This window comes from Cebus imitator, unplaced genomic scaffold (assembly GCF_001604975.1).
Source record: "Cebus imitator isolate Cc_AM_T3 unplaced genomic scaffold, Cebus_imitator-1.0 Scaffold48, whole genome shotgun sequence".
Lineage (NCBI taxonomy): Eukaryota > Metazoa > Chordata > Mammalia > Primates > Cebidae > Cebus > Cebus imitator.
In genome coordinates this window covers 499,888-525,700 of record NW_016107363.1, presented here as the reverse complement: position 1 = coordinate 525,700, position 25,813 = coordinate 499,888, and the positions used below count along the sequence as shown (strand labels likewise).

The 25,813-nt window shown below is 40.4% G+C and overlaps 1 protein-coding gene, 1 non-coding gene and 1 pseudogene across 7 annotated transcripts in view; 1 reads left to right on the top strand and 2 right to left on the bottom strand.

The window, feature by feature from the left end:
- The first annotated feature begins 242 nt into the window (after window positions 1-242).
- LOC119471070 lies at window positions 243-349 on the top strand. Its single transcript, XR_005200059.1, has one exon. It is a non-coding gene; the product is annotated as a U6 spliceosomal RNA (small nuclear RNA).
- Window positions 350-3,862: 3,513 nt separating this feature from the next.
- The window catches only part of ADAMTS9 (ADAM metallopeptidase with thrombospondin type 1 motif 9), a 166,856-nt gene continuing 144,905 nt past the window's right edge, over window positions 3,863-25,813 (bottom strand). For 3 of the 6 annotated variants that reach the window (XM_017527341.2, XM_037738026.1, XM_017527343.2), the window contains 3 exons: window positions 24,135-24,226; window positions 18,110-18,214; window positions 13,077-13,424 (listed from right to left, as the gene is read on the bottom strand). In XM_017527341.2, the coding sequence (XP_017382830.1) occupies window positions 13,278-13,424; window positions 18,110-18,214; window positions 24,135-24,226 (344 nt within the window). In that variant the 3' untranslated portion in view covers window positions 13,077-13,277. Of the gene's footprint in view, window positions 5,351-6,032; window positions 6,669-10,798; window positions 10,894-13,076; window positions 13,425-18,109; window positions 18,215-24,134; window positions 24,227-25,813 lie in introns of those variants that run through there. The other 3 variants (XM_017527342.2, XM_017527344.2, XM_037738025.1) reach the window with 2 other exon arrangements.
- Window positions 6,869-6,987, bottom strand: LOC119471060 (annotated as a pseudogene).

Below are 25,813 nucleotides of genomic sequence, written 5' to 3'. Positions count from 1 at the left end.
CTGTTTGTAGAGAAGGCTCTTGCTGTCTTGCCCAGACTGGTCTCAAACTCCTGGCCTCAAGCAATCCTCCTACCTTGGCCTTCGGAGTAGCTCGGATTAGAAGCCTGAGCCACTGCATTTGGCCTTGGAGTTATTTTTCATCTTGAGGTACATATTTGAGGGAAGACATATCATCTTGTTAGGGCTGAGGACTTCAAAAGATCATAAGCACACTTCGCAAAATCACCTCTAAAGTGAGCAGAGCACTTGCCTGGGCAGCACATATACTAAAACTGGGGTTGTACAGGGAAGATTAGTGGGGTCCATGTGCAAGGATGACACATGAATTCATGAAGTATTCCATATTTAACTATTTTTTAAAAACCAAAATAAGCAGATGATCAGTGTAATGGCCCAGACATAACAAAGCAAGACCTCTCCCGCCATCTATTGGTGACAGGCGGTTTCCCACGCCCACTGAGGTTAGTGGCAGGCTTTGATGGTGACCCACAGCTTTGCTCACAGCTGTCCAGTTTGTAAACAAGCAACTTCTGACCACCCTCTTTAAAACAGCAACGTGCTCACCCCACGACACCTGGCATTCCCAATTCCTTTTCCCTGTTTTATTTCTCTCTGATACTTTTTACCTTCTGACACACAAGGTTTTGCGTGCTACGTATTACTTCTGTACCAGCTGAAGCATAAAGAAAAATCAACATGCCAAGGCAAAGGGAATCATGGCGTGTTGGCAAGCTCTGGGGTATGGAAGTTCTTGGTGCCCAGGGAATGCCATCCCATGCCATGATGGCAGATGAGTGGCCATCATGAACAATATGGTCAGCTTTATTACTGGAAAATAACTGTAGGGTGGTTTAGTTGTTGATTTGTTCATCTTCTCTCTCTTTTGTCACCGCCAAAATGTAAGCTCCAAAGGGAAAGAGATTTTTGTAGCTTTTGTTCACTGTTTGTGACAGAAGCAATACATTTCCTCAGTAACAATTCTCCTCTTCTTCCTTATAGTAACAGACTGCCCACCTCCACTTAGCATGAGCTGGGCATGTGGTTGCCAGCTGGAAAGTATATTTCCCAGCCTCATTTGCAGCTAGGTGTGGCTATGCCAATAAAATATCGCCAATACGTTGTAAATAAAAATTATGCTTTATCTTCCCTGTCCTACCTTCAAACAATGGCTCCCTTCCTGCAGGCTAGATGCAGACATTGTGAGGAAGAACCATATGAGGACAATGCGTTTGAGAATGGCCAAGATACAAAACAGAAGGATCTTAGTCCTCTGATGCTATGGAGCTGTCACCTACCAGGGCCAGAGTGCCTGCTACCTCTGGAAAGCAAGTAAGAGAAATAAATGTTTACCTTATTTTGGGTTCTCTTTGTTATAGCCTCTGTTGTAGACTGAATTCTGTCCTCAAGTCTTACCCCCACATTCCTATATTGAAGCCCTACCCCTAATGTGACTGCATTTGGAGATGCCTATAAGAAGGTAATGAAGGTTAAGAGAGGCCAGAAGGGCAGGACTCGAATCTGATAGAAATGGTGACCTCATTAAGAGGAGGAAGAGACACCAGAAATCTCTTTTTCTCTGTTCATACACACAAGAGGAGAGGCAATGTGAGGACACAGGGAGAAGAGGCCTGTTTACAAGCCAGGAAGAAAGGCCTCCTCAGAAACCAACCGTGATAGCACCTTGATCTTGGACTTCCAGCCTCCAGAGAACTGTGAGAGAATAAATTTCTGATGTTGACACCACCCTGTCTGTGGTATTCCGCAAAGGCAGCCCGAGCAAACTCACGCTATCTCTTAGCCTTGACCTTAACTGAAACATTGCTGCACCCAGACCCTAGAATAGTGCCTAAAAATTAGCAGATATGCAATAAATATTACTTGGTTAAATAAATGAAATGCAAAGACAATATTTAATTTGTGCAGTGCTATACAAATATAAATGATTACCGGACTCTTATAGATTGTACATCTGTCTATTTGTCTACTTATCCATTCATCTTTTCGTCACCCTGGTTGTGTTTACAATGATACTAAAATCTCATCTGTGAACTCTTACTGGTTCCTTTACTCCCACAGCCCATCCCAAATCTGTCAGTTGTCGGCTCCTATTAATTTTACCACCCATATCTCTCGATAGTTGTTTTTTTTTCTACCATTAGAATGATCACCACTCTCGATCCCATTTATCTTTTACTTACTCTGCAAATGCTTCCAAAACTTTCTCCAGTCTCTGCACTTGATCCATTGCAGAGACTTTTAATTGCCTCTTTCAAATTCATTTTGCTTTCTTTACTAGAAACAGATCCCTCGTTTTATTTTCTATGGCAATGTAGCACTGTGTGAAACTAACCCATTTCCCCACTACTCGTACAACCACATGACTCAATTCTCCTTCTAGCTAAGGAGGTAGAAGTAAAATTTGTTAGGTAAGGTTTCTGAAAAATTTACTTAAAAGAACAATAGAGAACTGAGACTATGCCACTTTCTATCCTTCCCCCAAGCCCCCCCCCCCTTTTTTTTTTTCCTCCTGTCATCTGGAGTTTGGGAGTGATTGCTGGAGCTCTAGCAGCCATATCGAAATATGGAGGAATGAAGAGAGAAGGAGACAGAGAGATAAACTCTGTCCCTGATGAAGCTGTAGAGCTGCCATGCTAGTTCCAAATTGCTTACCTCCTACATAACAATGAAATACACTTTTACATATGTAAGCCATTGCAGTCAGATCTCTGTAATTAGCTGCTGAACACAATCCCTAACTGATCCAGAGCCCATGCCTTCACTGCTGTCAGCTTAAGCCTACTGACACACATTTTGATGGCAGCTATTTTGCCAGCACTGATGCAGGGCTTAAAGGGATATGAGAAACACTTTATCCTGGAAGGTAAGTGAGAGGACTATGAATAGCCTCATTTTACACATGAAAAAACTAAGGCTCAAGATCATACAGTTAGTAAACACTAGAGAAGGGCGAGAACTGAGGCCCCAGATGATGCTGAGCGATAGCAAGGGACTGGATGTTGGTGTAAACTCTGGGATTTGGAGATTGTGCACAGGCACACGCATGTGTTCACACACACACACACACACACACACACACACACACACACAAATGGGAATTTAGAGTGGATGCCTGCTTTTTTCATGTCTCCATCCCATGTCTACTTTTCTGATAACAACAAAACTTCTCTTCTGGGAACCATCTCTTTTTCAATTGAAGCTGTTGGTCACCTGACTCTAGATGGCCACTGGCACAGGATCCCAGTGGATCCTGATATTGTGATTGGTCCAGAAGTGGTCACTTGGCGCAAACAGAGTTCTTCTTTGGGAGACGACTACTTATTCACTGTGTGTGAACGTGAGGCAATTTGCAACTCTGAGGCTCTGTCTCCTTAACATCAAATGAAAGCTAGTCTATTACCTGCTGTATTTTATGGTTGTGAGGATGAGGTGAAACAATATAAGTAAAAGGCGTGGCATATGGTGAATTTTCGGTTATAATTTGCTTTTAGTAGACTTACTTAGAAAGCTCTTATATTTCCCTGGACACCATACAGGGTAGGAACTACTGCCATATAAAGTGAACAATTAAGTGCTCAAATGCCACCTAAATATTTTGTTTTGTTTTCTCATTTGTTTCCCAAGAGGGGTAGTTCCCAGTTTCCAGAAAAACCACTCTAACTGATGATTTTTGCATGATGAAAAGACAGATCTTATTCTTAATCCCCATTCCTATCTGTCTCTAGAATGACAATTGTAATAGATGAAATAAAAAAAATCTTAACTTCTCAATCTGGAAACTAGAGACATTTTTACTTCAACTTGAATCAAGAGTCCAGAAACTATGCAAAACACAAATGGTTCCGGTGTGGTGATGTATTTATTCATAATATATTTTAAGAACATATTAATAATGGAGAATAACACTTATTCATATACTGAATATAATTTTTCCTGGAGCACTCTGGAGCTTGCTTGGAGCTGGAGAATACTGCCAGGTTTTTCTTAATCTCTTTGGTCTTTGGAAGTGGGCAGGGTTTTTCAAACCAAGTGTCTTCCATGTGCCATTGGCAAAGGCTTCCTTTCATCAGTTTGGAAGGACAGAAAGACCATGGCTTCAGCACTTCCATTTTGCAAAGAAGTAACAAAAAAAGCGAATTAATGAACAATTAGAAAGACTCAAACCATTTTGTACTCCACAGTTCATTTCTTCACACAAACGTCCATTACTGCAGTGCCCATGAAAACTGGCAGGGTGTTACGCACACGGCCTGACGAGAAGTCACGTCACCAGCCAATGTTTTCATGCAAAACGCAAACCTGATGATTCAGAACCTGGTTCTAAACTTCTCCAGGTGTGCTAGTAAGCTGAAGGTCACGCCCATTCTGTGCATCCTCTGTCTTGCTACTGGTAAACGTGGATGTCATTTTAGAGTATCTTGGCAAAATGGTGAGAGGATCTCACTTTCCCAATGTCACTCTGTAAGGAAGCTGTTTGGGGGATCCTTCATTTGATTGCAGAGGGACCAAGGCACCGTGGGCTGAAGCAAAGAATATTAACACTAACAACAATGAGGACAAAGTCCAAGTCTCTTCTAAAAAAGCATGTCCAAAAATAACGGTAAAGAGCTGGTCTTATTTCATCCAAGTGATTCTGTGCACTGGAAATTGTCCTTCTGTTCCTCCCTTTCATTAAAAGTGTTTATATTTCTGAGTCTGAAGATCATTTAAATACATACAATATTAGCACCAAGGCAGCATATTTTTTTTTCCCAGAGATCACATGAAACTGAATAGATATTTAACATAGTTAATAGTTGGTACAATCTGTGATATCATGAACTTACTTACTGGGTGATACTTGCCTAGAAAGGACAAAAATACTTTTTACATAACTCTCATAGCACCTTGATGACGGGTAGGTTGTTTTAAAAAAATTCATTTTAAAAAAGCAAAAACAGAACATTTACAGATGAAAAGTAAACAATAGTGTACCGTGATAATGAAGGATCACTTTGTCATAGTACTACATGCAAAGGCAGTCATAATAGAATCATTTTACGTACAAAAATATTACATCACAATAAATAATTTCAAACATAAATATTAAACTTTACATCATTAGGATATTCGACATATATACATACACACATATATATGTGTATATATGTATGTGTATATATGTATATATATGTATATGTATACACATTTCCACACCAGCATACAAGTCTCTCTCTCTCACATACACACACACACACACACACACACACACACACACATGCACCCAAATTAAGGTGGAGGTATTGCATTATTTTCCTTCATCCATCCCATAATGGCTTCCTCTTCAGAGCACCTGAAATAAACAGACCAGAAAATATAAACCTTCTGCCTCAAAAGCCATAAGTTAAGAATGGGCAACTGATACATTTTTACATACAGAATTTAAAATTAACACTTATTTTCTCTGGATTTTATTTTTATTTTTTCTAAGTCACAGTATCACTCTGTCAACCAGGCTGGAGTGCAATGACATAACCATGGCTCACTGAAGCCTTGACCTTAGGCAAGCAATCGTCCCATCTCAGCCTCCCAACTAGCTGGGTCTACAGGTGCATACCATCATGCCCAACTTATTTATTTATTTATTTGCAGAAATGGGAGTTTCACTATGTTGCCCAGGCTGGTTTCAACATCCTGGACTCAAGAAATCCTCCTATCTTAGCCTCCCAGAGTGCTGGGATTATATGCATGAACCACCACAACTGGCCCTAGATTTTAAAAGTAATGTTTGTTTGCTGTAAAAAACATGCAAGTTTCAGTGAAGTAATAAAGAAAAAAATTTAAAAACCCACTTGCCTGAAATCTCCCCACCTGAGATAACTGCTCTTCATATATGGGTAGTTTGGTATTTCCTTCTAGTCTTTTTTCTATAAATATATGTTTATATGTATAAATATTATATATATGTACTTATGCATAAAATTTACTGCATATAACATATATACAAAATTTATCTTCTTATACATAAAATATATAAAGTACATATATAATGGTGATCTCTAGTGGATAACTGCTGACTTTTGCATACCTCCATCCCATTTCCCAATTTCTGATAACAACACCTTCTTGTCCTTTGGAAACCATCCGTCTCCTAACTGAAGCTGTCAATCACCTGACTCTAGGTGGGTACATGATCTCCAATCCTTAGATGCTGTGATTGGTTAAAAAATGACCATGTGACCTAACCAGAGCTAAACAGAGTTATTTTGCAGAATGTATGCTAGGAGATGAGTATTCACTTGAATCATGCGTTGTAAGGTTGATATAATCCTTGAGTTGCCCAGGACCATGGTGTGGGGTGATGATCTGCCTCAGAATAAAGTCATTTAAGAGGCAATCATTGCTGATTAATGAAGAAAGAAAGAACACTGATAACTGTCTGAAATTCTGGATCTAGCCATGCCTGAAGCTAGCATACTTCTTGGATATCTCAGTTATTTAAGATATAAATTTCTTAGCTCCTTGCAACAGAAATAATCCTAAATGTCAAATAGGCACTCTTGTATCAGGATGTTCAAGAGCCTTACATGGTAATGGGCTACTGGAAGCTTTAGGGAAGATGCAGGAGGGTCACAAGAATTGGTCGAGCTCATCCCTTGTAGCTGAAGGCACTGGGATGATAAAAAGAGTGACCAATTCAGTCCTTTACTCAGCAGAAGAATCACTTTCTGGCATTATGTATTAGGTCAGGGAATGCCGAACTTTAACATGCACGACTCCTGTGGACTTTGTTAAAATGCAGATTCTGATTTCACAGGTATAGAGTGAGGCCTGACACTGCGAATTTTCTTTATTTTTTTTATTTTTTAAAAGCCTACAGCACCCAGTATTCCCAGGTGGTCTCCCATCCAAGTACTAACCAGGCCCGACCCTGCTTAGCAGCCAAGATCAGATGAGACTGGGTGCGTTCAGGGTGGTATGGCCATGGATGACATGCATGTCTAACAAGTTCCTATGTGAAGCTGATCACACTGGTCCTTGGAACGCACTATGAGTAACAGAGGGTGTGGCACAATGCAGCAATTAGGAACACCGGCTTTAGTGTAGGACACTCTGGGTTCTCACAAGGGAATTTACCATTATCTTTTTATCTTTTTTATCTTTTTGAGACAGAGTCTCACTCTGTCATCCAGGCTGCAGTGCAGTGGCGTGATCTTGGCTGACTGCAACCTCTGCCCCACAGGTTCAAGTGATTCTCCTGCCTCAGCCTCCCGAGTAGCTAGGACTACAGGCATGCACCAACACACCCAGCTAAATTTTGAATGTATAGTAGAGATGGGGTTTCATCATGTTGGCCAGGCTGATCTTGAACTCCTGACCTCAAGTGATCTGCCTGCCACAGGCGTGAGCCACCATGCCCAGCTTCATCATGAACTTAAGCAACTTACTTGTTTTGGGGTTCAGCTTCCTCATATGTAACATAGCAGCCCCTCCACACAGTTTCGTTGTGAGGATTCAATGAAATATTGCTCAACAAATGCCATTGTGGTTATTACTATTACATTCTTGGGAAGTATTTCTCAAAGAATGAGCTGTGATTCACTTGTATCAGAATTCCCTGTATTAAAATTACAGATCCCTGAATCTACCAGAGACCTAATGAAGCAGGACCCCTAGAGATGCAGCCCAATAAATAGCATTTTAAATAAGCTCTGCAAAGAGCTGGTACCAATCCTACTAAAACAATTAAAAAATAATTGAAGAGGAGATATTTCTTCCTAACTCATTCTATGTAACCTGTATCACCCTGATACCAATATCTGGCAAAGACATAACAACAACAAAAAAAGAAAACTACAGACTAATATCCCTGCTGAACACTGAAGTGAAAATCCTCAACGAAATACTAGCAAACTGAATCCAGCAACATACCATAAAGATAATCTAGCATGATCAAGTGGGCTTTATTCTTGGGAGGCGAGGATCATTCAACACATGCAAATCTGTAAATGTGATTCACTATGCAAACAATTAAAAACAAAAACGCTATGATCATATAAATAGATGCAGAAAAAGCATTTCATAAAATACAACATCCCTTCATGATAAAAACCTATAAGGAACAAGATGTCAAAGGAACATATCTCAAAATAATAATAGCCATCTATAACAAACCCACAGCCAATATAATATTGAATAGGCAAAAGTTGGAAGCATTCTTCCCGATAACTGGAACAAGACAAGAATGTGTACTCTCACCACTCTTATTCAACTTAGTATTGGAAATCTTAGAGCAATCAGGCAAGAGAAAGAGAGAAAAGACATCCAAACAAGAAAAGAGGAAATCAAATTACCTTCCTTCACTGACAAAATGATTCTATACAGAGAAAACCCTAAAGATTCCACCAAAAGATTCCGAGACCTGATAAATGACTTTGGTAAATTTTCAGGATGCAAAATAAATGTACAAAAATCAGAAGCATTTCTATACACAAAGAACATTCAAATTGAGAACCAAATCAAGAATGCAACCCATTTACAATCACCAAAAAAAGAATAAAATACTTAGGAATACATCTAACAAAGCAGGTAAAATATCTCTACAGGAAGAACTATAAACATTGCTTAAGGAAATCACAGATGACACAAATAGAAAAACATTCCATGCTCATCGACTGGAAGAATCAATAGCATTAAAATGTCCATACTGTCCAAAGAAATCTACAGATTCAACAAAATTTCTATCAAATTACCAATATTATTCTTCACAGAGTTAGGAGAAGAACTATTCTAAAATTGATATAAAACCAAAGCAGAGTCTAAATAGTAAAAGCAATCCTAAGGAAAAGAGCGAAGCCAGAGATATCATCTTACTGGACTTCAAATTGTACTCTATGGCAGCAAACTACACCTTACTATAAGGTAACCAAAACAACATGGCACTGGTACAGAAACAGACACATAAACCAATGGAACAGAATAGAGAACCCAGAAATAAAGCTATACATCTATAACCAACTGGTTATATATGCTGGGAAAGCTGGCTAACCACACACAGAAGAATGAAATTGAATCTCTATCTCTCACCATATACAAAAAGTAACTCAGAATAGATTGAAGACTTAAATGTAAGACTTCAAATCTTAAAAATTCTAGAAGAAAACCCAGGAAACAGTCTTCCAGACATTGGCCTAGGCAAATAATTTATGACTAAGTCCTCAAAAGCAAATGCAACAAAACAAAAATTGATAATGGAGACCTAACTAAACTAAAGAGCTTCTGCACAGCAAAATAAACTACCAACAGAATAGACAGACAACCTAGAGAATAGGAGAAAACATTTTTAAACTATACATTTGATAAAGTACTAATACCCAGAATCTATAAGGAACTTAAGCAAACCAACAAGAAAAAAAACAAACAACCCTATTAAAAAGTAGGCAAAGGACATGGGCAGATACCTCTCAAAAGAAGACACGCAAGCAGGCAACAAATATATGAAAAAAATGCTGAACATCACTAATCATCACAGAAATGCAAGTCAAAACCACAATGAGATAACATCTCATGCCTGTCAGATGACTATTCTTAAAAAGTAGAAAGATAACAGCTATTGGTGAGATTGCAGAGAAAAAATGGACTACACTGTTGGTGGGATCATAAATTAGTTTAACCTCTGTGAAAAAGTTTGGAGATTTCTTTTTTCTTTTCTTTTCTTTTTTTCTCTTTCTATCTTTCTTTCTTTCTTTTTTTCTTTTTTTTTGACAGAGTCTCACTCTGCTGCCCAGGCTGGAGGGGAATGGCATGATCTTGGCTCACTGCAACCTCTGCCTCCCGGGTTCAAGCGATTCTCCTGCCTTGGCCACGCAAGTAGCTAGGACTACAGGTGCATGCCACCACACCTAGCTACTTTTTGTATTTTTAGTAGAGACGGGATTTCACCATATTGGGGAAGACTGGTCTCAAACTCCTGACCTCATGATATGCCCACCGTGGCCTCCCAAAGTGCTGGGATTACAGATGTGAGCCACCATGCCCAACCCTGGTGATTTCTGAAAGAACTAAAAACAGAATTACCATTTGACCCAGCAATCCATTACTGAGTATATATCAAAAAGAAAATAAATCATTCAACCAAAAACACCTGCACTAACATGTTTATTGCAGCACTATTCACAATAGCAAAGATGGCATCAGGTGCCCATTAATGGTGGATTGGATTTAAAAATATGGTCTGTATACATCATGGAATATTATGCAACCACAAAAAAGAATGTAATCATGTTCTTTGCAGCAATACAGATGCAGCTAGAGGCCATTTTCCTAAGTGAATTAACACAGAAAAAAAAAACCAAATACCATATGCTTTTGCTTATAATTGGGAGTGGAACATTAGGTACACATGGACATAAAGACAGAAATAATGGACACTGGCGACTCCAAAAGTGGGGAGGGAAGGAAAATCTATTGAATACCGCGTTCACTGTTGGGGTGATGGTCAAACGAAGCCTACAACTCAGCACAATATATCAGTGTAACAAATTTGCACATGTACCTTTTGAATCTAAAATTTCAAAGTAAATAAATAAAAAGGCCAGCTTTGCAGAGGGGAACCCATGTCTAATGGCAGAGAACTGATGGCTTCAGTCACGTGAGAACAGAGGAGCATAAGATAAAAACGTAGAACAGTATTGGGTCAGCTTCAAGATGCTTAACTATAACCCTGCCTGATCTACCAACATTTGCTCATCTATGCTACATAAAAAATAAAAGACAGACAGACAGACACAGGACTGCTTACCTTAGCTATAAAACTCGCACTTCCAGGCCAGTACCAGAGGATGGAGTGCATTTCCCACAGTAACCACCACATTTCCCTATGACTCGGGTACCATCCTGCAAGGAGATGCATCATATTAGGCTACCTGCTTGGTTAGTGTTTTCAGGGCCTGCACTAGCTTTTTGGGAAAATGTTCTTATACACACAGTAAGTGGGCCATCTGAACTGACATGAAGCCCACCATACTCACCATGGTCTAAAGCAGGGGCTGGCAAACTTCAGCCTGTGAGCCAAATCCAGCCTACCACCTGTTTTTGCGTGGCTTGCAAGCTAAGGATGATTTTTATATTTTAAAGTATGTTATTTATAATATTTGTTCCTACATTTTAGGATTTTTTTGGGTTACATTCTCAGAACTAGGTCAAAAGTCATGAAGATTTGCTTCATTCAGCTGAATTAAGAAAACTTCTTGAAAACAATGTATAATCTCATTTGAAAAAAAGATGAGTATAAAAATGCAATTAGAAGTTATAGTATTTGATACTACAATAGAAAAACTATAACAATTTATTATATATTATAGCCATTTATATATCATTTATGTATAAAATTTATATACAAAATTTTTATATATTTGTACATAAAATATATAGTATAATGTATTATGATAATCTTATATGTACTATACTATGTATTATAATAATATATATAGTATATTAATATATTATAAATAACATATTTAATATAGATAGTTAACAATAATTAATTATATGTTTCAAAATAGCTGGAAGAGAAAAACTGTAATGTTCCCAACTCAAAGAGAAGATAAATGCTCGAGGTGTTAGGTATCCCAATTACCCTGATTTGATCATTACACATTGTATACATGAATCAAAATATCACATGTATAACCAAAAATATGTACAACTATGATATATCAATAAAAATACAAAAGAAATAAAAACTATTGCCAGTTTAACAATAAAACAGAACAAAATATTGTCTCTTTATTTTTAAAAATTTGCATGCATTTGCCGATGAATGGAACTGAGTTGGGAAAGTTATTTCTATCCTCCTACCTGGTCTTGGTTTTAGGGGCCTGTGGTAGTTCTGGAGCTGGCCCATGCCACCAGCAACTGGATTTGATGCCAGACTAACTGGCCTCCAGTGAGGAACTTTCTCACCAGGCTTAAGCATAGGGCCAGAGGCCTTCACAGGCAGGCTAAGAATGTCTTCTGTATCATCACAACTTATGCTGTACTCAAACTCTTCTGACCCAGCAGAGGAGATAACCTGAATTGGACTGCCTGGAGCTTGTACTGCATCTTTAACAATCTCTTTAAGCCTCAGTTCCTGGTTCATCTGTAAAATAGGGATAATAATAGTCTCCCCCTCACAGGTTTGCTGTAAATGAGATAAAGCACAGAATGTGCTTAACATAGTACTTGGCCTAATATACGTGCTCAATAAATATTAACTGCTATTATCATAAAGATATTTTTAATGTGTAAATATCCATCACAGCCAGTTTTCAGGGAATAAGTAAAAGTCAGGGTAAATACAAAATTATAAAATTTAAAAAATAAAGCCAGTACTGGGTTTACACCATTCCTGCTATCGCCTTAATTGCTCATAAAACATAGCATATAGGTGGTTGTTTTTTTCTGAATATAGGCCTGGACACTTGCTATATATGAACATATGTATAAATGTCTAATTTCTATAGAAACATACAGAATAAAAGTCACACTACATAAAATGTAAATGTACAGCATTTTACTCTACTGGTCTGTGGTATGATTTGTACAGTTGGTGGATAGTTGGATTTTCATAAGTTAACTGCAAGTTTGGAGGCAGCCCAAATTGATACATGAGAGTGGATGGCACTGAGAATGTGCGTGTGTTCACACGTGTGTTTATTTCAGGTACTTGAACTCCATTGTTCGCAAGTGAACTGAACAACAGGAACTGAGTCCATCTCCTCTATGGTAATAGAACTTTCATTATTTTTTAATTTAAAAGCAATTATTTGATTTACAGTCCTTTTTCTAGCACAGGAATGCCTGTTAGACCATATCCCTTAGAACACTGGCCCTGGTTCTTCCCTGACCCTGCAAAGCCCTGTAAACGCCTCTCACACCCAGCCAGGACATGCTCATCCCTTCATGCTGCCTGTCTCTCAAGGCGTGTTCCAGAATCTTCTACCTGGAGGAGACCAAAATGGGCAGTTCTAAGAATGGGCATGCGGAGCTGTGGTGGAATTCTGGGTGGGGCTGAAGGACACTTTCACATCCTGACATGTTGGAGAGTTGAGGGTATATACTGTCACTGGCGGAGGAGCTTGAAATTCTGACATTTTGTCTCAGACCTCACCTCTAGGCCATGGTCTCCTTTCTGTCTGGGTGTCTCTCATGCAGCGATCTAAGCTGTGAGTGAGGAGAAACTTACTAGACCCCTAGCTGAGCTGGTACGATGAAATCATTTGCTCAGAAGTCCACCCCTAACCAAGCGGTGTCCCAAACAACTCATTCCTGGGGTCAGGTGGTCGCCATGTGAACAGGCTCAGCTTGGGCTTACCCTGCAGTTCCATGTTTTTCCCACCAGCTGTCTCAAGCAAGCTGCCTTCCTTAGTCACCTTGGCCAACTTCTGAAACAATATGGCAAGCCTCAGGGCTATGAAAACGTTGTAACATTAATAGCTAATACTTGTGCTCCTGATATTTGCCTAGTAGGATACCAGCAACTCTACATTTTCATTTCATTTAAGCTTCATAAGAACTCAATGAAAAAGGGGCTACTACAGTCCCCAATTTATAGATGAACAAACAGTTCCCCTCTCCCCTCTCCCATTTTCCCAGAAGTTAAATAGCTTGCCTAAGATGGCAGAGCCAGTGGGCACAGACTCTGGCAATCATATTTCAGAGTCCACATGCTTCACCTCTGTGCTCTGCAGCCACTGACGGTTTTCACTGTGGCACCAAGGGCTGAGCCTGCTGCAGGTTGGAGAGGCTGATCCCATCACCTGCTCCACTTAACCTCCCAAGAATTCGACCTTATTCTCACTTTGTTGTCCCAATCCCCTGGTGACGGCACAGCTGGGAGGAAGATGCAGATTAAATGCATGTAAGCTTCCTAATAAATAGTAGCTATTTTAACTATAATTAGGATAAAACCAGAGAAAGAGTGCTCTCCATTGCTCACAAGGTAGTCAACAGTGAACTTGATATTGACTGATTTTGACCAGCTGTACCCTTGGAAGTGAGACAGTGTCACTGTATTCCAAGTGGTGCTGGAGATCTACTTTTACCCTGACTGACTATAGCTCTCCTTTAGTTTTGCTTGGGGAAAACATTTCATTGCCAAGGAGGTTTGGAAAATTGAGGTTTTCGTTGTATTTTTTCCCTCTGTAGCTACCAACGGAAAAACAAAAGAAAGTGAGGAATGATTATTTGAGAGCTGAAAAAGGGCTATTTGGAAAAGAGAGTATTATAACTGGCCAGGGTCTGAGCATCCCAGAGGAGACTGGGACACAGGCCCTCGGGGGCCAGATCACAGGAGGTATCAAGTGGGAACAGGATATGGCACAATTCCTGAAGTGTGTTTCATGGAACCCTGGTTATTTGGGGAAATTAAAAGCTGTAACTTTGAAAAGAAGGTTTTCTTGTTGACTTCATTTAGGTTAGTAGTCCTTACACTGTGACCCTAGATCAGGGGCATCAGCATCATCTGGGAAATGGTTACAGATGTCAATTTCTGGAGTCTTCTCAGACTGATCCCATGGTGGGTTTGTTTTGTTTTGTTTTGAGATGAGATCTCACTCTTTTGCCCAGGCTGGAGTACAGTGGTGCTTTTATGGCTCAATGCAGCCTCGACCACCCAGGCACCTCCTGACCTCAGCCTCCTGAGTAGCTAAGACTACAGGTGCACACTACCACACCCAGCTATTTAATTTTTTTTTTCTTCTGTAGAGATTGGTTCTCCCTATGTTGCCCAAGCTGGTCTTGAACTCCTGGGCTCAAACAATCCTCCTGCCTCAGCCTTTCAAAGTGCTGGGATTCTGGGCACAAGCCACTGGGTCTGGCCACCTGCTTGTGTTTTAAGAAGTCCTGCAGGTGATGGTGATGTACTTGCAAGTTTGAGAACCACTGCTTTAGAGAAATGCTGGTTCAAATAAAGTCACATAGGTTTCTTTCCTGTATACTTTATTCCCCTCACAAGCTAATGCTTACTGTGACTCTTCAGGAAGGACATACAACATACTAGCATTTTTTCCCAAATGTGTTGGGCGGTGGAAGCCTGTTTTCAGGAATCCTCGCTAAGAGATGTTTTTCTATGAACCACATGGGGGAAGCCAGGCATAGAGCAGTGTTTTTCCAGATTGCCGGGAGGTAGAGAGGGCTCAGTGACAGCTCCCAGACACTCATAAGGAGTGCTTGACAGGCCCTGGAGATTAATTTTAAGCTCAGACTCTCTGAGCTGCCAAAGTGCATCAATATTAAAAAAAAAAAAAAAAAAAAAAAAAAAAAAAAAAAAAAAAAAAAAAAAAAAAAAAAAAAAAAAGCCTACAGGCAATTATACCCAGCTCCCTCCAGCCTAGGCATCTCCCAGAAGCCTTGGAGAATAGCCAATGTAGTGATCATTCTTTCCATAAGGTGGCGCTCCTGGCTTTAATTATTTTTTGTTTCTGGCTGAAACGATAGTAACTAGCTAACAAGTAGAATTATGCTTTATGTTACATAGTTTACCTAGATGGGTTTCCTACAATCACATTTTTATTTGTTTATTTCCCTATTTTTTAACAGAGTCTCACTCTATCACCCAGGCTGCAGTGCAGTGGCACTAGACAGGGAAATTTTTTGGTTCTGGGTCACTGAAACATACAGTATATTCCAAAACATCATGCTGTACACACTAAAAATATATAATTTTTATTTGTCCATAGAAAAGAAACATAATGTATATATTTTGGAGGGAAGGAATGGCGGAAGAAAATGATAATTTCGGGGCACACTCTAAAGCTCATACACTCTCAGCTATCTTGATTCCTTTCAGTGTAAGGAAAAACATTTAATGACTAATTTTTACAAGTAATCAATATGGCTATTTAATCGGATCTGAGGTCATTGATTGGCTTCGATGGCGAAAAGAGAGAGTGAGATAGTTTTTTTTCACACACACAAACTTACTTAATCCTGGCAGCTAGAAAAAGAGCAGATTTTCAAATCTGGGATGTCACAATTGGACATTTCTCCCCTTTCTCAGGTGAGAAAGGCAGGTTGAACTGCTTTTTTACATTCTCATTTTGAGAATAAGTGGAAGTATTTGTGATAGCACTTCCAGATTTAGAAAATAAAAATACAGGATGCTTGATTAAATATGAATTTCAGATAAACAATATATACATGTTTAGTATAAGTATGTCCCATGTAATAACAGTACACTTATAGTAAATAATGTTCATTGTGTACATGTTTTGTTTTGTTTTTGAGATGGTGTCTCACTTTGCAGTCAAGCCTGGAGTGCAGTGGTGCAATCATGGCTCACTGCCCCCTCGACATCATGGGCTCAAGGGATCCGCCCACCTTAGCCTCCAAGTAGCTGGGTTTACAGGTGAGCACCACCATGTCTAGCTAATTTTTAAAGGTTTTGCAAAACCAGGGTCTCACCACCTTGCCCAGGCTGGTCTCGAACTCTTAGGATCAAGCGATCCTTATTGTGTATTTGAAATTCTAATTTAACCAGGTGTCCTGCATTTTATCTGGCAGTTCTGCCTTGTAATAATACACTACTTTCCCAGCTCTCTTCTTTGTCTTCCCTTACCCACATTTCTGAGGCAACCTCAGGCAGGGCTCCTGGCTGAGGTGGGACTAGGGAAACGGGCCATGCTTGGGTAAACTTAGACATATTTTTCCATGAGCCGGGTTTCTGCCCCACGTTCTCAGGACTTCAGAGGGAAGGCTGTCAAGTGGCAGCGGTTTCTGACGTGGCTGTACATTTGAATCACTGGGGAGTTTTGAATTCTACTTCTGCCAGGGCCGCCCACTCTCAGAGATTCTGATTCAGTTCATCTGTGTGGGAAGGACCTGGGCACATGCATTTTAAAACTTCTCAGGTGATTCTACTATACACCCAAGGTGAGAAACAGTACACAGTCAACATGCTCCTTGGTTCACAATGGGGTTATGTCTCAATAAACACATTGCAAGTTGAAAATATCGTTAAGTCAAAAACGCATTTAATATAGCTAACCTTTTGAACATTACAGTCTAGCCTAGACTACCTTAAATGTACTCAGAACATCTGCATTAGCCTATGTATAGCAGGGCAGAATCATCTAACACAAAGCCTATTTTATAATAGAGTGCTGAATATTTCATGTAATTTACTGAATACTGTACTGATTGAAAAACAGAACAGTTGTATGGGTATTCAAAGTAGAGTTTCTACTGAGCATATTTTGCTCTGGAACCACGGTGAAGTTGAAAACTCAAGTGGAACCCTCGAAAGTTGGGGACCATCCACACAGCACAGTGTTTCTCAAGCTGTACTGTGCCCATCATCACCTGAAACCTTGTTCTGCTGTAGACTCTGACTCACTTGGGTCTGGGCCCCAGAACCTGCATTTCCAACAGGCCCCGAGGTGACACTGATGCACTGCATAGACCACACCTTGAGCAGCCAGATTTTAGAGTGTGAAAAATGATTATTGTGGACTCTGTGGGGGTTTCTCTATCTCTCCAGATAGATCACTTAATAATTTATCTGTCTTCCAGCTCCATCTGTATTTCAATTTTTCTAAATAAAAAGAAGAGGTCATTTCCCCTCGGTTTACAGAATGAACCACAAACTGGCTAACTGCAAGATGTCTGAGCCACATACTCGACAGAGGTTTCTTCCCGCTTTTACCTTCCTGGCTAGGTGGTTTTTCTAATTACTTGGATGGTTCATATCTCGAGGATGAATTCACCAGAAGTGAAGAAGACTCTCACATTTTAATCACACGTAAACACTGCACCCTAGGTTTCTTTCTTAAATGGTTTTCCTGACACTGCAAAACGGCTTAAGTAGGAAAGCACATTCGTTTGTTACTTCAGCACAACTACCACAGTTATAAGGCAGAAAGAAAGAGGGAGAGAGAGAGAATGAAAGAAAGAAAAAAAGAGAGAGAGAGAGAAAGAAAGAGAGAGAGAAGGAAGGAAGGAAAGAAAAAGAAAGAAAGAAAGGAAAGAAGGAAAGAGAGAGAAGTAAAGGAAAGAAGAAGACAGAAAGAAAGAAAATAAATAAAGAAAGAAAGATCAAAATTCATCTCCCAACCAATCTGTAGAACCTTACCGGCGACTTCTTGATATCAGAGACGGCGTAATTCCCTTGTGATATCCATCTGGCAGATTCAGTTAAAGACAGGCCAGTTCCATAAAGGTTGATGCTGAAACGACCCTGGAATACACGGCCAACAAAAGAGATTTTCAGTCCACGTGATGTCCCCAACAAAAGCAAAGGCAAAGGTGATACAATAAAAGGTACTTCGGAAAACAGAAGGATGTTATTAATTGTGATAACTACTAATTATTGATGGCGTTTTGTTTTGTTTGTTCAGGGCCAGCCATTCTTCATGCATCATCTTAATCATCCTCAAAAGAGCTCTATGAAGGAGGTTTTCTTTTCAGGGAAACTGAGGCTTAGCGGAGGTGATTAACTTTTCCAGGATACGGTAAGAGTCCAACTCACATCCTCCTGACTTCAAAGTCCTTGCTCCATTCGGCCTCCCTAACACAGCAGTCCTGATGTTGCTCACAATTATCAGATTCCTTCAGGAACAAAATGTCACAGTGTAATTTTTCTAACAAGATCTTGGTGCCAAGCTTCCTGGGCTTTCAGCTCCCTGGGGTGATTAGCACATTTCGTACTAAGCACAGCAGGGTGGGACTTCAAAGAAGAGACGCTTTCCCCAGGATTGTCAGCAGAGGGCAGGGTTGGCTTGCTCAAGACCACCTGGGCCTGTGGGATGCGGCTTCAGGCGTAAGGGATCTTCCAAACCCCTCCAAGGGTACCTTGCAGAACGTGGCCTCTGGTGCCTCAATATTATTTCTAAAGAGATGGTGCAGCAGAAAGACCCTCTCACTACTTTCTCCAATTGTCTCTCTCACTCTCTGTTTCAAAAATGACTTCGCAAAGGCATCTGAAATGCTTTGTCCTTGAGAATTCCTATTCCACAATGAGCAGTTTCAGAGCTAAAAATATTCCACATGAACATTCCTGATTGCTTTCTCTTTGAACCTGACGAGCTAGTACTTTATCAAAACAGCCTTTTATAAAGCAAGAAGAGAGGCAAGGAGGTGCTCACAGCTGGTCAGACCCGCTGGTAAATAAAGTTCTTTCACCTGTGATTAGATCCTGGCCAGATATTTTTTCACCTCTTGGAACCTCAGTTTGTTCATCTGTAAAATGGAAGGTACTAAAACTCTCTCCCCTCAGAGCACTGTACAGAGGACTAAATGAAAACAGCCATGTAGCATATGGCTGGCACTTAGTAGACATGCAAAGAGATGGCATCTGTCCTACATTTTCTAACTATTTTCTAAGTATTCATGTGATCTCTCCAATATAACAGTAAACTTATTGAGAGCAGGGGTTTAGTATTGCTTCGTTTATTGAATCAGCTATGGTTTGTAACATATGACTCGTCACTTAAATATTATATCCTAGCTCCTCAATTAAGATTTCCAGGGCTAAGTGTAGCTTGGAGGTCTCACAGTGCCAGTTCCATAAATATTGACTAACAAGAGTTTATAAACACCTCGGGAGCACAAGATTCCACAAGATAGAGGCGACCAGAGGACTTAGTTTGGACTAAATCAGTGATTCTCAACAGGGGATGATTTTGACCTGAGGAGAAATCTGGCAATGTCTGGAAACATTTTTGTTTGTCACAACTATGGGGGACAGGGAGTGCTGTTGCTATTAGCATCTGGTGGGTAGAGACCAAGGACATTGCTGTGATGCGCAGGGTAGTCCACAACAGAGAATTCTCCAGCCCGAAATGTCAACAGTGTGGAGGCCGAGAAAACGTGTACAAAGGGTGGATTCACACTAGAATCTTGCTCCCGTCTTTACTTTCAGTGTGATCTCAGGCAAGGTACCTATTTGTAAAATGGTTTAGTAAGACTTAACCTGTGAATAGGAGGTGATTGGACAGAAGGCATAATGCATGTCACTCACTACCTGGCAGAGAACAGGTAATATTTAAAAAATATTTTTGGGCCAGGTGCAGTGGCTCACACCTGTAATCCTAGCACTTTGGGAGGCCGAGGTGGGTGGATCACCTGATGTCGGGAGTTTGAGACCACCCTGGCCCAACATAGTGAAACCCTGTCTCTACTAAATATAAAAATTAGCTGGGCACAGTGGTGAGTGTCTGTAGTCCCAGCTACTCAGGAGACTGAGGCAGGAGAATCGCTTGAGCCCAGAAGGTGGAGATTGAAGTGAGCAGAGATTGTGCCACTGGACTCCAGCCTGGGTGACATAGTGAAACTCCATCTCAAATATACATGCAGAGGACATTATTTTTATGACAATACAGAGGTTTATGGCTATTGTGTGGCGTGGCCACAATGTTCAGAGGTTTCTGATTGTAGCTGCACTGAAGCCTCCTCAGACACTGAATTCTGTGTGTTGCATTATTTCATTGGCCATTTTCTCTTTCTTTCTTTTTCTTTTTCTTTCTTTTTTTTTTTGAGACAGAGTCTCACTCTGTCACCCAGGCTAGAGTATGGTGTTGCGATCTTGGCTCACTGCAACCTCTGCCTCCCGGGTTCAAGCGATTCTGCTACCTCAGCCTTCTGTGTAGCTGGGACTACAAGTGTGCACCACCACACCCAGCAAATTTTTTCTCTGGTAGAGACAAAGTTTCACCATGTTGGACGGGCTGGTCTTGACCTAAAGTGATCCAACCTGCCTCAGCCTCCCAAAGTGTTGGGATTACAGGCGTGAGCCACTGTGCCTGGGACCCCATTTTCTTATCTTACTACAATTCCTGCCCCCAGGGGTGGGTCCCCAAGAGGGACATTCTTGGCACTAGGATGGCCTGGACATAATTCATAATGCCCCTCTTTTCTTCCTCCATTCTACTTCCCACTCAGACTGCCTGTCCCACCTATAATGCAGGAGAAAGGGGACTCGATCTTTGGCACTGAAGTTTTCAGGAGGTCCAGGCTGCTACCCTAGCTTCTTTCTGGACAATGCCCCCAGCTGATCTGGGCATCCAGTGTCTGAGCATGCTCAATATACATGTCTACAAGGTCTGTCTTCCCAGAGGGGTTGATGAACCCAGAAGCAACAGGAGATCGTCCTCCTCATTCTCCTTCTGCCTTTTCCAGTTTAGGGATCCACATTTTCAGTAAATGTCCTAGCTGATTATTCACACTCTAAAAGTTGAGTTCCACCAGAGAAGTAAACACCTAATGTTCTTTCTGGCTCTGCTCTGGTACATCTTTGCCCTTAAAGGCTTTATCTTCAGGGTCTAAAGGGCACCCATGTTGTAACTACTACCTCCTGTTGCTGATTTTAAGAATAGTGATTAAGAGTTATACATGTACTTGATGGTCCCTACAGGTTTGCAAAAGATGTGCTTAGACCAAAGGGGAATCCTGTTCTCTGTAGTACAAGAGCAAACATTGCAAAACTTTTGCCTGAAAACAGAATCAGAAAGGCACTTCTGCTATCATGGATATGAATTCAGATACACTTAGGATCAAATCCAGACTCTACTGAGCAGCAGCTGTGTAGGTTTGAGCGAATCTACCCAATTTCTACTCCTTACTCTCCTCTTTATAAAGAAGGAATTCTCTTAGAATATTGTGGTGATTTTTAAATATATTAAAATATATATATACATATATTTAAATGCTACATTGAGTAGACAATGCTGAGTACAGTGACTAATGCATAAATGCATAATAAATGCTAGCTATTAATACCATCAATAATAACAGTGTCACATCCACTTTCATTAGGATAAGAAATATTCTGGATATGTTTTGAGGTGAGGGCTGTCGGGGAACCCACTCTTATTAATAAATACATATACAAAGCAATAGTGGTCAATGAGGTAAAAGAAACAAATTCTGAAACGCAGCATCATTCTGCTTTGATTTCTGTGCAATCATTAGGTCAAAGGCTGAACCATCCACTCTGAAGCATTCTGCACAATCATGCTTTCTACAAACCTTTTCCTGGAAAACTGATTTGAAAAACTCGTATCTTGCAACAGTATGGCTGGTGCTCAACACATGTCTAAGGAGTTGAATTCTAAAAGTACTCAACATGGTTTGAAGAATGAGCTGGGAAAAAATACAAATTAGCCTCTCACAAGCTTTAGGTTTTCCCATTTAGGAATTGCTTCATTGTCAGGATTTAGCAAATTAATCAGTTCATTTGTCTCTGAATTATTAAAATAAATGAATGCAAATTACTTTTCATTTACTTAAGCTTCCCAAAGGATGTGCATATAGAAACAGGAAAATCCTGAGACATTTGAAAAAGGCAGGACAGGGCCAATCTATTAGCCACTAAAATGCAACAGATACCAATGGGATTTTTGAAGCCATCAATTGCCCTAAAAAAACTGCACTTCAAAAGTTTTCGATTCCTGGGTAATGCAAGAAAGGCTCTTTTTACCATTATGTCCTTTGTTTATTTTCTTTCTCCCCTGAGAGCTTCCTCTGCACTTCTCTAAAATGTTTAGCAATGCGCTTCTAAAGCTTGAGGCTGAAAAAACACTTCGTTAAAAGAACATTCAGTGTGTTTGTCTTTGGACGTTCTCTGTAGTTAGGGGTAAATCCATCCTATGGAGACAGGGCTTGGGATTCTGAATGTATCACGGAGTCCGCGTCCCAGTCTTCAGACTTTTGAAGTCTCACAGGCAAAGTGAGGAACTCTTGACAGAGTTTAACAACAGCTTTCTAAAGACCTCCTTCAAACTGAAGAACAAACTGGCCAAGTTCTCCTGTCCGGAATCACTGAATTCATTGTTTGTCCTGCCTTCCAAGGGCAGAAGCTTCTTGCCAGGACCAATGCCTGCTTTGCAAAATTAGCCTGGGCTGATTATGACAGCATGTTTCAAAAGGCAAGTTAAAACTTGCCACGCCTTTCTCAGGCAAGAAAGTGTAGAACCACAGAATGGGCAGAAAGATTGCTGCTGAGCGACTCTGCTGAAAAGCCATCCAGTAGAAGATGATGACTTTGCACTTCTGGCTGGAACATTGTAAACTTTGTAGATCTGAAGAAGGGGTAACAGGTTGAGTCAATGACATCCACAGAGCCCCAAGCCTTGGTCCCGGAGGATTTCTAGAATATATTATTAACTCATTGGTATTCATTGTCATGCTCTCCAATAGGCTATAAATTCCTCAAGGGATGAATGTTTATGAGTCTCCAGTGAAAAGGATGGTGCCGGGCACAAAGTGAGCACTCAAGAAATGTCAGCTGATTTGTTGCAGAGACAATTCTAGAGCCATTTCTGACTACTATTAAGGAATCAAAGGAAACCCAGGTAAGTGTTGAAAATTTTGAGATCTCTAGGTCCAACATTTATTTCTTTAAAAAAAAAATTGGTTTCATGCTTATTTTGAAAAACTTAGGAAACCTGGCAAAGTTAAACTTACCAATATACCCCACTAATATTTTGAAAAAGTTCTTGCAGACTTTTTTTCTAGTTATATGTTAAAAGAAAATACACATGGGATCATACTGCATGTACTGTTTTGTATCTTGTTTTTTTCTGTCTAATCTCATAAGTGTTTTTATATATCATGCAATATTCAGATTCATAAATGGCACTCACGTGAACTGGCTTTGGAGAGTCAATTGTCTACATTCTTCCTAGTCCTCCATTTAGTGACATAATGGTGACAGCTTGAAATCAACTACAGGGAGAATATTTACACCATGGCAATTGACAAATGTAACAAAATAGGGCCTTTCTTTTTTTTTTTTGGAAGAGTCAGTCATTAAATATTTACTAGCACTCTGCTGACTGTACAATATTCATTTTTTTAACCATCATAATTTGTTTAACCAAGCCCTTGCCACCCGAAATCTAATTTGTTTCTAACTTGATGCATTTTGTTGAATGCAGAAGTTAGGCACATAGCTATGATCATTTCCTTAGGACCCGCTTTCAGGAGCTGAATTACGGGATTAGACTCTAGAGCATTTGTGAGGCTCTTGATAGATGTGGCCAAATTGCCCTCCAGAGCAACTGTTCTAATCACATTCCCAGGAACAGTTGCAAATGAGGGTGTCCCTGGGGAAGGTGGGAGGTGAATCCCTGGCAAGGGGGAAGGCACCAAGCACATACCTGTGGGCACTTGGCAGCACTGTAGCAGTCTCCGGCTGTGGCAAAAGGGACAGGATGTCCTTCGCTTGTCCTTGCAAACCGTAAGTCAGTGGCTGTGGGGTGGAGAAGGGGTTAAGGGTAGGGGAGGGTAAGAGTGAGAGAAAGGCAAGGAAGGAACAGGACATTAACAAGGAGACAGAAGGGAAGAAGAAGAAGAGGAAATGAGAGAGAAAGGAGCAATATGAAGTATTAGTGAGCAAATGGATCCAGATGCTTGCTTGCTTTTTCCTCATTATAATTGTGGTTCTGAGAGCTTCATTCCCTGGGCTTCATCAGCCCTGCCTGTCTGTCTCCCCACAGTATAGAAGTCAAAAAGGGGGTTTCAAATGACTTTGGAATTGATTCCTATGTAAATAAATATGTGAATCGCCTCACTTAAATGTAGTGTAATTGGCTGGTTGAGAACCCCCTGTCATCCTGCATCGCAGGCTTCAGTCCAGGGGGAAATAAGCCAGAAAGAAAGCATTTCCAGCTACTTAGGAGCCATTCCCGGAGGTTTCCTCTGTCCTCCCATGGCCTAGGCACTATTATTGCCAAAAGGTGGAGCAATTAGAACCCCCATCTTGAAATTATTAATGGCAGTTTCTCAAGTTTGGGGCTAGCCTATAATTATTTTATTTTTTAAAGAGCCAATAAATACAAGGCCAACCCTAAGTGCATGTTGTTAACCCCTATTGTAGCTTCTGAGGTGAGCTCTGCACATGGAAAGGGAGGAGTTAAACTGAGAATCCTGCAAAAGCTGTCTGCCAGGGAGACTGGAGGCCAGAGGCAGGTTTCATCTTTCTGCCTCGTCTTTCAGGAATGGCCTTAATCTTTCTACAGTTCACTACACTTTGGTGAGAGGGAAATCCCAGTGCTCCATTCTGCAAGGAAAGGGGCCCTTGCCTGCTTCAGTATGTAGAACCCTTGGATCTTAGCTGGGTTTTTTTTTTTAAGTAGAGAAACCGCTGACCCTTATCAGTCTAGTTGAAGGAAATTTAAAGTATCTTGGTACAAATCACACTTAAACTATCTCAAAAGAAAAGAAAAGCAATACTATGGGGATAATGTTAATGAGGAAAAATTAATTATTCATTATTTCTGTTTTTCCTTTATTCAAGGGAACATGTTGAGGTATTTTAGCTGTCCTTAACCACTCCTATGATTAATGTCCCCAACAGAGATGCAGTGTTGGTAAGAGTATGAAATCAGCCCACGCACAGGCTAGTTTAGAAAAGGTAATTCTGTGTTCCATTTTTCTTCTGCAAATTGACAATTGGATAAAATTAGTTTTACGCCCGTGTAAGCATGTACACTGTGCTGCTGAAAGCTGGGGTGGGGGTGCTGAATGTTGCCCATAAATTTCTTAGCTTTGGCGTTTTGTATCTGCTGTTTATTCTACCTTGAATACTTCTGCTACCACCTCTGCCTTCCCTACACTGACCCCTGTGCCTGACCAACCTTAACTTGACCTTGAGGTCTCCATTTCGATGTCACATTTTCTGGAATGCTGCCCTGACCTTTCACATTTCAATGGTGCTTCTTTCATGTGCTTTCATCTACTCCATTCATTCATTCACTACAAATCAGAGAGAGCACCTCCCACATTTCAATGGTGCTTCTTCCATGTACTTTATCTACTTCATTCATTCATTTAATTC